Genomic DNA, 11,578 nt, shown 5'->3' on the forward strand with positions numbered 1-11,578 from the left:
GTCTCAGATACTTACGCAGTCCATGAAGCATCAATGTGCGGTACAACTAATTCCAAGGGACTTCAGCGTCCAGCCCTCGCATCGAGGACGGCAGGCTAGCGAAAGGCATCCCAGGAGATGGTTCTTAGGGAGCACCATCACCTTGGCAGCTGAGACAATGGAAGGACATTACTGAGCAAGATGGGAGAGCTCAGAGAATGAACCACCAGTAAATGGGAAAACTTGTCCTTGAAAGAAGGAAATAGAAGTAGAGTATGCCATCCTCTGTTGAAGAAATGAATCATTGTCTAAAATCTGGCTGAGGAAACACTCTAGATAAGCATCGGAGGAAGAGAGGGCTCTCAAGTTCTCCTGCGTAGTTAGTCACTACTAGTAAAAGGAGCTTGGTGTTACAGCTAGTTCCAACTGGAAAGCTTTACAAGGTAGGATGTGGTTTTGCCTTTTTTTTTTTTTAATACTTTTTTCCCCTCCAGAGCAAGACCAGGTAGAGGAGAAGCAGCGTTACCTGGCAAATGTGAGGAGATTCTGTAGCCTCGCTAAGAACAACTGGCATCGTGTTTACCTAGTCCGGAAAATTGCTAGTCAGTACGGGATGGAATTTGCTCAGAAGCTTGTCACAGAGGCACAGTTTAACTGGGTGTTCCCAGTGGAAATTCTGCAACAGGTAAAGAAGAGGTGTCTCCTCGGAGGTGGCTCTGGTCTCCTCTTAGTCTTCAGTTTGTGCTGCTCTGGGGTGTTTCTACTGTTGCGTGGCTGTAGGGGACTCACCGCAGCAGGAGTGGTTGTGAAGGTGACATCCTCACGCGCTCTCTCTGGAGTCTGTTACGGCAGTGAGAAGCCATTTGGGTTGCCGTGCCTGCCTGCTGTCTCTTTGTGAAGGCTGAAATGCCACAGGTCTTGGGAGGAAGAGGAGACTGTGCCTTGTCCAATGGCTGGCTAACGTCCACAGAGCTCACCATGGGCCCTTCCCTTTGTAGGTGCAGAACAGCCAGTCTAATCACATCGATCGTTACCTGGCATGTGGCGAGAATTACAGAGTCCTGCGTGATGCCGTGGGGAAAGCCATGATTGAGTGTAAGACTGAGGGTCTTCTGGAGGCAGAGAAGGTAGGGCATGTTCTCGTCACCATTATCCTGTTGTGGGTTCTGGATGGCCAGTGGTTAAGCTTTACGTGTTCCTGTTGGCAGTGTCTCTTCCAGTGGAGATGCCTGGGTTGCCTTTGCCTGGAAGTTACTGTGCCTTATCCTGGCAGACATGCGTCTGCTTTACTTTCTCACCTGTGTTCTAGCATGTGTAACTCTGAGGTTGTTTCTGTTGGTTGCCTCATCTTGCTTCTCTCCCCTTGTAATATATCCCAGCAGTTTGTTTTACAGTAAGCAATATGGGCACCTTGCAGCCAACTGACTGGAGAGTAAGCAGATCATCCAAGAAGCTTTAAGCCCCTTCCCTGCCTGCCCACATCTGCCTAGCCTTGTGTGATTTCTCTGTAATTGTAACCTTTTTCCAAGATGTATTTTGTGTGTGAAAATCTTCAGGATTACTCATTTATGGCTTGAAGAGCCATTTTGGCACTATCCCCCGTCATTTGTGGGGAGAGCTTTACCACAGACCTGCTAGGGCCCGCATATTCCAGTAACCAGCTGAAACCTTGTCAAACTCTACCTGCGACAGCTATAGCCTCTTCTGCGCCATATCATCAGTTCTTCTTTTCTAGGCATCTAGCAGCTCCCCGGCTGTACAATCTGTCCATCTGCTCCTGGCTATTTTCAGAGAGGTCACTGCCCTGTACGGAGTTAGTGATTCAAATCTTCATCCCAAAGAGCAGGTAAAATATTTCACTTCGGAAGCTCGTGACAAACCTGCTTTATTGATAAGGGTGAATGAGATTTAAATCATTGGCGGAAGAGCCTTTTGTTCTCCTGCCCCAAATAGAGTTAGGTCCTGATCAGAGCAGACTGAAAATGTCTTCAAAGCAGGGGCAACACAGCATGGGAAGCAGCTGATAGTCCTCTTCAGTTTGGTGGGCAACATCACACTGGTTTTATTTCTTTTAAATATGTGCTTTCAGCAAAGAGATGCTATGACTAAGTTCATCCAGAACTCCCGAGTCCTGAATACTCCAGACCTGCAGCACTTTGCAGCTTCTCTTGTGATGAATTCACTGCCATCTCTGACAGTGGATCCCCAAAGCTTCAGCCACGGCGGAGCACTAGTTGAAATGGCTGTTCACACCGCAGCGGTCCTGCTGTGCGGGCAGAACCCTGTCCTGCAGCCCCTCAGGAATCTGGCATTCCGTCCGCGCGCCATGGAGGTAAAGAGAGTTGACTCGGGTGGCACTTCAGTGTGTTGCTAGTTCTTTTGTGTATCTGCTGGACCCTCTACAACCTAAGCTTTCTTAACATCAAAAGCACCAGCTTATTGTTTTAGCTGTGAATTACTGCTGTATGATTATTTCATACATTATTTCATTGGGATTAATTAGCACAAAACCAAGCTCTGGACTGGCACCTTTTCAAGGTACCTCTGCGTCCTGAGCCATATCAGGCAAATACTTTTGCAGATATTTGAGTGAGCAAGTCTGAAAGCCGTTGGCAGCTCGTGCTGCGGAGACCTGCGTGCTCTAGAGGGTAATGGCTCATGGAGCCCTAGGCTGAGTTGGGGTGGAGGGATCTGCTGCTCTACTGCTGGCTCTCCGAGGCGTAAGGAAGCGTGCTGCTACGCACCAGGGTACATCAGGCCACCCCAAGAGGAATCCAGTTCAGGATGTCTAGAGTGTGCCTATGCAAGGCTTAACAATATTGACAGTTCCTAAGAGTGGATTTTTCAAAGGCAGATTTTGAAAACGTGCACGTACATCATCTGTGTGACCTCTGCTTCCAGATGTCTCTTGTTCCCCATCATGAATAAGGAGCCAGTGAGCAATTGCTACAGGAAAGAATGGATTTATATATTCATTTGTCACCTTTTCTTCCTTTTTCGTCCTTAGAGCTCTTTTCTGCCTACAATGCCAGAAGATATAATGGTCCAGGCGAGGACCTGGAAAGGAGTGGCCTCTCTGCGCTGGTACAGTAAGTGCTCCTGACTGGCTGTGAAAGAAATTGAAGGATAATCCTTGGGTTTTGAATGAAACTGTTCCAAATGTGAGGACAGACACACTCCTCTTCTCAGCATGAGTTATCCTTTGTAAATTAAGATTTGTGTGGGTAATGCACTGAAGTGCATCGAGCTTCTGTTTGGTCTCAAGTCTATAGCTGTTTGCAAAGTTTGAGTGTGCAGAATACCTGTCCTGTTACTTCTGGCGATGTTAAAAGTGGTGTGAGCCGAAGAGGAGCACTTTGCCACCTTCCTGGCCAGCTTCCAGGTCTCTGCTTTCTGCAGCAGGATCTTACGGCAGACTAGGAATCCGGGGCTGGGAGTGCTCATGCTTACCAGCCCATTTGGTATTCAGCAGCAGAATCTTTCAAGTTTCCATTCCTTGTTCCTCAAGGAGAGAAGCACTGAAAAATTCCTTGGGTTCCCATGTGGGCCTATCGCTCCTTTGAGCTTTGGGACTGTCAGTGCTTTTGATTAGATCTTGAAGCGTATTTCTTGCTCCAAGATGATGGTCCCTGTGAAAGGAAAGAACAGGGGCTTTATAAATGTCTGTCTTTATAACGCTGTCCTGTTTTTTTCTCTCTCTCTTGATAGCATGTCCAAATGGCCACCCCTGTACTGTAGGAGAGGTAAGAATTTGAGATTGGTGGGGTTTTAAGCAGGTGGTGTTTTCAACAATAAACTGTTTTGGTTTATTTTATTTACTGATTTTTATGTTCTATTGCACAGCAGTTCATTTTCTAAATTCTCTATATTACGAATCTCTTTGCCATCATGATGTAAAATTTAGAATAGCTCTAGCACAGCTTATACCATAAATGCAGGAAACAAGAGAGGCAGAGGTCCGTTGCCCAGTATATGGCAGTTTACGAATTAACCAGTTACAGCTTGAATTTTTGTTTCACTTTCTTTCTCTGCTGGAGCAGCTCTTACTCTGGAGTTCAGTGTTCTCATTTTGCTTTTTGCTAGTGTGGCCGCCCCATGGAAACTAGCCGCTGTGTCGACTGTGGTGCCCAAGTTGGAGGGAACCAACATAAACCACTGCCTGGCTTTCAAGAATTACAGTAAGCTTTGATTCATTAACCTTTTCAGCGCTAAATGATGTGGTATTTGCCTGTCATATGCTTCCAGGGCAAAAGGTACCAACCACTTCATGCTGCTACCTGAAAGGTGGGATCCCCTGTTAGCTCGGACATGGGCCTCTGAGGGGAAGAGGCTCCGCAGTTAGGAGTGCTGGCATAACTCTGACTTGGCAGGAACTGCCTTAACGTAAGATCTGGTCAAGTTGCTGGTTTAGGGTTTTTCATCTCCCTGCTCATCCAGGCCGATAACAGCGTATGTGGTTCTACGCTAACATATAGTAATAGCCAACGTTTTCTTAAATGGGTCAACACGGCTGAAGAACTTCTACCAGAGCGCTGGGAACTATAGCTTGTGCTCCCTCCTCCTCGATTCTCCTGGATTAGCACTTGCAGCTCTTGTGTAAGACTGTTAAAGTTACTAACTCTAACAGCAGTGGCTCCTTGTCTATCCAGCACAGAGTTGGCTGATCTTGCCAACTTTCATAGAAAACTTACTAGGAAGAGATGTCCAAGGAAGAGTAATCAGCCAGCAAAACCAAACAGATCGGCTTATTTGTGGACAAAACTTACTGGAAGTCCTCATTCCCCTGTAGCACTCTTAATTGGCAGATATTCAAAGAACTTACTTATGGGTCAAAAAGACATGACTGGATATCAAAGACAACCCTTGTGTGTTTTTTGTCAAGGCAAAAACTATATATATACTTTCCAACAGGGGTTATGAAGACAGAACTCAAACCGGACACATACTTGGAGATGCAAAACACAGAAAAACAGCGGGAGTGTCTGATCGGGCCATGTCCCCAGTTGTCTTTGTTCTGATACGCTTGCTCACGCATCTGGCAATGTTGCTGGGAGCTGCAAAAGATCCTCAGGTATCTTCCAATAATAGTTCCAAGAGGCCACATGAAATGTAGTGAAACCTTTTGTATGATGTTGGTCCTTTTCATCATATTGCCAAGTAACTAGGGCAGTCTTTCAAGACACAAGACCCAAATTCACTTCCCTCATTGCCCAGGAGTGATTTTTGGTTCCTTCATGCACCATTTGCACGTGTGCATATAGACACACAGCTGCCTTTATTTGTTCAAGTGGTAGAAAATCCCATAGGATGGAGTTGAGACTTTCTGGTAAGACTGTAGCTCTGCGTGCCATGCGCTTGAACTGGATGTTATTGGCTGTGCTCATTCGTCCCTTTTGTTTCTCTTTAGTCACTGCAAAAGATTATCAAGCCACCAGTGCATGACTCGGTGAGTTTCCTACAGCAGCATATTCGGCAGGATTTGGTACAGCTGACAAAAATTTTGGGGAAGAGCGTGGATGAGACTATCAACATCCTTCATCTTGTGCTCAGCAGCCTCCTCAAGGACCCCCATCATCACCGAGGCCAGTGTAAGGAAAACTACCTGCCATACCACACCTGCAGGCTAGATCAGCACTTCAAGAGCAGCAGTTATTTAGCTTCTTTGCTGATAGACTATTTCCAAGAAGCAACAGCTGAGCTGATGAGGAAGATCCAGAAATTTGAGGCTTGTTTCTTGCTGTAGGGAGTGAAGAATTTTTGACAGTTTACTTCTCTTTCCGTTGCATACGTGGGGTTTGCAAGGTTTGGTGCCTCATTCTGAAAAGGAATTACTGAATAAATAACCTCATGACACATTGACAGAGCTTTCAGCTCACAAGCAGAGGCGCTCCTCAAAGCGCAGTAGCTCATCCTGTGTATAATCCATATGCTGCCCTCTAAATGACTACCAGGAAGCTATTTGGTAGCAGAGGGATAGCAGGGTACGGTTCATGGTAGAATCTGGAGTTCAAGTTGACATGAGTCATTGTGTCATAGTGGGGATTTATTATGTCATAGCCATATTTTTAGTGTGACAGCACAAATCCATATTCCATGCCCTGTTCTTCGGTCTGTCATTGATCATGGTCTGACTTTGGACAACTTGTTTAACCTTTCTGGGATTATGAATGACTTGTATAAATGTCCACATCATTCAAATGGAAGAGTGGACCACAAGTTTCTGAAAACCTGCAGTCATTGCCTGCTGGTTTGGATGACGCTCTCCAGTTAGACCAAGATACTTGTTTAGCTTCTAGGACTTCTGTAATTGCTCTTGGCTCATCATGCTAACTTGCAAGGATGTCACTTCTGGAAGCTTAGAGAATCTGTGCTTGTTTTTAACTGAAATGTTGCAGATGTAAGAGACTAAATATTCCTGTTGCAGGGCCAGTTCAATTCGATGATGTGCTCTCCACCAAGGAGAACAGAAACAAATGGGAAGAAATTGTTGCAAACACAATTATTGTTCCTGAATTGGAGGTGAGAGAATTGCTGTATAAAATTTCAGTAGTTGAGCAGTTCAAAATCCACTTATTTGGAAATCTGACCTGCTGTAATATCTGTGCTACGCTTTTCGCCCAGCTATTCCTAAAGCCAAGCCGTCTGTGACACAACTACAGGTTAGCTTTAATTTGTAAGAGTCGGACAACTTTAGTCTACCAGTGGAAATGAGTATCTGAGACTAGAGTTGTGCTATGAAGATTTTGTATTGTTAGAAAAGCAAAAATGTCTTAGCTCAATTAAAAGTATTTGTCCAAGTGAGCATATGGTTGCCCCAAATGAATCCTGTCTGCCTCTTTTTGCCCCCATATACATCATCGTACGAATGGAAGACCTGTGAGTTGGACAAGCTGGAGAACAAAGAATAACTTTATGGTATAAACAGCTGTATTGCAGTGTGTGTTTCATATGCCTTCCCTAGCAGCTCATCTTCTGCTTTGATGTATTTGTTCATCAAGCTATTAAAGAAATATACTCTAGCGGAGGCTCATCATGGCAGGACACTGCCAATTCTGATATAATTTCTCCCTTTTTTTCTTCTTTTTTTTTAAATGCAGGATTTGGATAAAAAACTTCTGAAGTTAAATAGACAAATACAAGAAGATGAGAGAATTTCTTCCAATCCAATAGTGAAAATAGTGTATGGTGACCCCGTCACTTTCCTGTCCCAGCTGCCAAAGGACAGTCACATACATCATTCCAAGATGTGGAGCTGCCGAAAGAGGATTTCAGTGGAGAACCTGGGCCACGTAGTCCAGCAAAAGAATGCCAAGGACGCTGTCCCTCTCCTTTGGAAGTTTCTGCAGAAGGTGGGTGTGACACAGGGATGAGAGATCAGCTCGCAGAATCCCAGACTGGTTGAGGTGGGAAGGGACCTCTGGAGGTCGCCTGGTCCAACCCCCCCTGCTCAGGCAGGGTCGCCTGGAGCCAGCTGCCCAGGAGCAAACCACTGTTTGATTATACGTTGTCTTTAGTCTCAGAACTTTCTATAATCTTGAGAAATGAACGTGTGAAATATTTTTTTTTTTTTCTTCTAAACATTTGAAGAGGAATTCCACACAAGTATGCAAAACTGGTTTGTCCAAGCTCATAGGCCCCCTTTCCTCTTCCAGGAACCAGAGCTGAGGCTGGTTAAATTTTTACCGGAGATTCTGGCTCTGCAGAGAGACTTGGTGAGGCGGTTTCAGAACACCACTGATGTCAAGCACTGCTCAATCAGAGACTTCCTCAAGGAACCCCTCTCAGGTGAGAGAAGCCTTTGTCAAAACTGTAATTAGTGAAATAAAAAGCACTGGATAGTCCAGTTGAAAATGAAGGAGAAAACTTCTCTTGAGCTTGCGGTTTTAAGGCCTCATGTTTTCCTTCTAACTCCCATCCAAATGAATTGAGACCTTACTATGGAGTTATGCTTGGGAAAAGTCCTCAGGTGGCTTTAAAGAGAATTAAGCACAGGAAGATTGTTCACAAGGGGTGGGGACTCTGCTCAGAGATAGGCAAGATAAATCCCTGGATGCGGCAATGGGCATGTTGAATTTTTAAGCTCTGCCCTAGAGTAGGGCCTGCCTAAGAGGTGGAATGGATGTCCTTCCCTTCCATTTGTGAGCAGCACACAGACATTTTGTGGCAAAGTCCTTCAATTGTATTTAAGTGCAATGGCTTATGTTTTTAAATACTTATGGAGAAGTAATTAAAAGTGATGCTGAATCAGACCAAGGATCCATCCAGCCTTGCAGCCTGGGCCAATAGCAGACAACACAGAAGAATATAAACAAACAGAGCAAATGATTCAATTTGATAACATTACAAATCTGTTTAAAGCGTATTTAGTCTCTCAGTGGTGTGCTTTGAAAATTCATATATTACGGAGTTTCATGGTGTTGCCAGTAAAAGGTGTTTCGAGGGTTTGTCTTTCTGTTATTCCTCAGATGTGATGAGGGACCTATTACAGAGGAGAGTGAAAGTGTTTCTGTCCGTTTGGAACAAGCTGAGACGCTCGCTGGACACCAATGGTAAGGACCCTTCTTTCCCGGCACTGTTTTGAGAGCGATGGAGGCAGGAGCTTGCCGGCTGTCAGACAGTGCTCCTCTACTACTGCCCTTCTGCGGTTCCAAGTTCCTCCCATCAGTGATGCTGAGACGTAGCCTCAGTACTGGCCTTGGCCATTAAAGGTTTAAGATCTTGGTGGAAACGGAAGAATTCGTTTCTCTCTCGTAGTATTCTCACCTGAACTTGCTCTCTTTAGTGCTTACAAGTAATGGAAAGAGCGCTGCTTTTTTTCAGGTTCTATGCTTTCTCCTGACCTGGGTCGGCTCAGGAGAGGCTTGCTCATCGTGGGCTGGCTCTGGGCCACCTCAAGCAGCAGTCTTCCCTGCCTTTTCTTTCAGGGGAAATTAAGCTTCCTAAGGGCTACTGTGATGCTGACCTGACCCTGGACAGCAAGCTTGAGGTCCTTCTGCCACGTCGCCAGGGGCTGGGCCTCTGCTCCACAGCCTTAGCCAGCTATCTCATTAGTCTGCACAATGACTTTATCCACTCCGTGAACAAACACAACAAGGAAGATGACAGGTATGCTGCTATTCCAGCTAGGCTGGGGTTTTGGGGGCTCTGTTGTATTAGCTGCTACCACAATCGGCTTTCCCTGCTTCAAAAGGCTTCTTGCTTGAAATGAAGGCTGTTTTCTCTTCTGCAGGTACTTGATCAGTGCGTTAGAAGCGGCTGACCTGCACTTGATCAGTTATGAGGTTGAGAGAGACTTGATTCCTCTCATCTTGTCCAACTGCCAGTACAGCATGGAGAAGGGAGGGGAGACATTGCAGGACTTTGATCTGGAGAGGATCCAGCAGCAAGTCATCAGCAAGTTCCTGCAGGGGAAACCACTCATCACCCTAAAGGTAGGAGAAGGCAGCTAGCTATGTTTTCTGCAGACAACTTCTTGGCTGATGTTGGAGCCCTGCAGTGTCTCCTGCAGCCAGGCATGCGCTGCAGCAGGGTTAGCAATGTTAACAAAGCTTTACAGCCATGGGTTTCTCTCCTGACAGGGAATACCCACCCTCGTGTACAGGCATGATCGGAATTATGAACAGCTGTTTAACGATGTCAGGAATAAGCTGGATCAGGTGAGTTTCTGCATTGGAGGAAACGGGGCAAGCATGTGACCCCTGGCATCCCAAGACATGTTAAGTTTGTCTTCTGTCACCTGCCTTGTTCATCTGAAGGCTTGTCCGCTAATCTCTCGGCATGCCTGGAATATGTACCAACTGGCCTTCTTTTGTCAGTCAGGATTTATGGAGGAAAGGGATATAGTTACACATTTTCAGTTTCTTAAATTTGAAGCTCTGCCATCTTCCATGACTCTAGCAACTTGACTAGCAATAAGGAATGGCTCTAAACTAATGTTAGCAACTGCTTTGACTTCCTGGTTTTCAGAGTGCTCTCCCCAGTTCTGTGATGAACATGATCAGTGGGGAACTACAGTCTTACAGTGACGTCTGTGATGCTCTGTCTGTCACTGAAATTACCTTGGGGTTCCTGGCCATGGCTGGAGAGAATGCCGAAATGCTTCTGACGGACTACATAGAAAATGTTCTGCAGATGGGTGATCAGACAAACCCTCACGTACTGCAGGTGAGCCCTGAGAGCAAAGCTCTTATTCTTACAGGATAAACTCTGCACTAGTTTATACTAAATCCAGCTGGTCTGATCTCCTAGCCCAGCAAAAGTTCAGCTTGAAAAGGCATGGGATAGAATTCCCTCCCCACCATATTCGGTAACAGGGGAGGAACAATTTTCTCTTCCCCTATAACCAATGTTTGGAAGGTGGGAGCATCTAATAGCTTGTGACGCTCAGCGGGTTCTTGCAAAACCCTGCAGAGAGGTCAGGAGTGGGATGTGCAGCAGGCTGAACTCTGGAGAACCGAGCTCTTCTGTCAGCACCAGGAAGGAGAATTCTCAGTTGAGTGTCAGCATAATTAGTTGCAATGCTGAAACTGAGAAAAGGCAGAACTTTCAATTACGAGTCATCTTTCAGTGCCAGTGCCTTGCCTGGTGCTGAGCAGGATTGAAAATATCCCTTCACCTCTCAAAAGTGGTGATAGGGGTAAGTTTTATCTCCTAATGATGTGTGAAAAGCGGGCTGATACTCCTGCTGATAAGAGGGCAAAGGGACTGTGCTCTCCCAAGTACGTGTGACAGTCCTATCACTTTCCCACTCTGTTTCATGATACCAAAAAGATGGATTATTGGAGGCAAAATTGGGAAGATGGAGAGAGAAGCTTATTGCAGACGGGCGTCCACACCCAGGTTAAAAGGGCTCAATGAACTCCCTGCTGAACTCTGCGCTTGGGCTCCTCTGCACTTTCGACCTGCGTCGGCTGGGCAGGGTGTGGATGGGTTCCTAAATACATCCCTTGCATCCAGTTTCACTCCATATATGCGTTTTTCTTTCAGGCCCTTAGACGATGCCACCTAAAGCACAACATAGCCCTATGGCAACTTCTCTCTACCCACAAATCTGAGCAGCTTCTGCGCCTCAAAAGGGTAAGGCACACCGACAACTGCAGTGTCTGATCAGTTGTTTTGTTTTTTCTTCTCTAAATGAAGTTGCTCAAATGTGTATGGTTGGTTCATTTTTTATTTTTTTTTCCCCCTCACTGCATTTTTTTAGGATCCTTTTGTAGACGTCAGTACAGCCTACAAAGTGGAGCTCAGTCCAGAGATTGCCAAGCTCCTCAACACTTTCCTGGTCCACTCAAGGCTGGAAACCTTCCTGCAGGAGCTCCATGAAATGATCATCTTGAAGCTGAGACGTGTCCGAGCTGTGGATGAATTCAGACCCACGTGGAGGTAACAGATTTATGCAGCCCGATCCAACCCCCGGCTGTTGTCATTAACTTAAGCTGAAAATGCACGGGATAAGCTGAAAATGCATGGGATAGGAACGGTTCCCTTGGCAAAGGGCCGCGCCGCTGGACACAGAGCACAACCACTGTTCAGACTGTGCAGCTAGTTTGTAGGACACGCTGCCTGTATGTCTGCATGTATAACTCCTCTTCATCTCACA

The 11,578-nt window shown here is 45.9% G+C and overlaps 1 protein-coding gene across 5 annotated transcripts in view; it reads left to right on the top strand.

Annotated features, from left to right (window-relative positions):
- Positions 1-11,578, top strand: part of RNF213 (ring finger protein 213) — a 59,316-nt gene that overhangs the window by 46,729 nt on the left and 1,009 nt on the right. For 4 of the 5 annotated variants that reach the window (XM_074608041.1, XM_074608040.1, XM_074608043.1 and 1 more), the window contains exons 52-70: positions 474-664; positions 978-1,106; positions 1,715-1,825; positions 2,069-2,311; positions 2,987-3,068; positions 3,688-3,722; positions 4,063-4,157; positions 4,891-5,050; positions 5,387-5,567; positions 6,404-6,498; positions 7,077-7,328; positions 7,632-7,764; positions 8,445-8,528; positions 8,904-9,084; positions 9,209-9,410; positions 9,558-9,635; positions 9,946-10,143; positions 10,966-11,055; positions 11,183-11,361. In XM_074608041.1, the coding sequence (XP_074464142.1) occupies positions 474-664; positions 978-1,106; positions 1,715-1,825; positions 2,069-2,311; positions 2,987-3,068; positions 3,688-3,722; positions 4,063-4,157; positions 4,891-5,050; positions 5,387-5,567; positions 6,404-6,498; positions 7,077-7,328; positions 7,632-7,764; positions 8,445-8,528; positions 8,904-9,084; positions 9,209-9,410; positions 9,558-9,635; positions 9,946-10,143; positions 10,966-11,055; positions 11,183-11,361 (2,719 nt within the window). Of the gene's footprint in view, positions 1-473; positions 665-977; positions 1,107-1,714; positions 1,826-2,068; positions 2,312-2,986; positions 3,069-3,687; positions 3,723-4,062; positions 4,158-4,890; positions 5,051-5,386; positions 5,568-6,403; positions 6,499-7,076; positions 7,329-7,631; positions 7,765-8,444; positions 8,529-8,903; positions 9,085-9,208; positions 9,411-9,557; positions 9,636-9,945; positions 10,144-10,965; positions 11,056-11,182; positions 11,362-11,578 lie in introns of those variants that run through there. The other variant, XR_012589972.1, reaches the window with a different exon arrangement.

This window comes from Larus michahellis, chromosome 14 (assembly GCF_964199755.1).
Source record: "Larus michahellis chromosome 14, bLarMic1.1, whole genome shotgun sequence".
NCBI classification, from domain to species: domain Eukaryota; kingdom Metazoa; phylum Chordata; class Aves; order Charadriiformes; family Laridae; genus Larus; species Larus michahellis.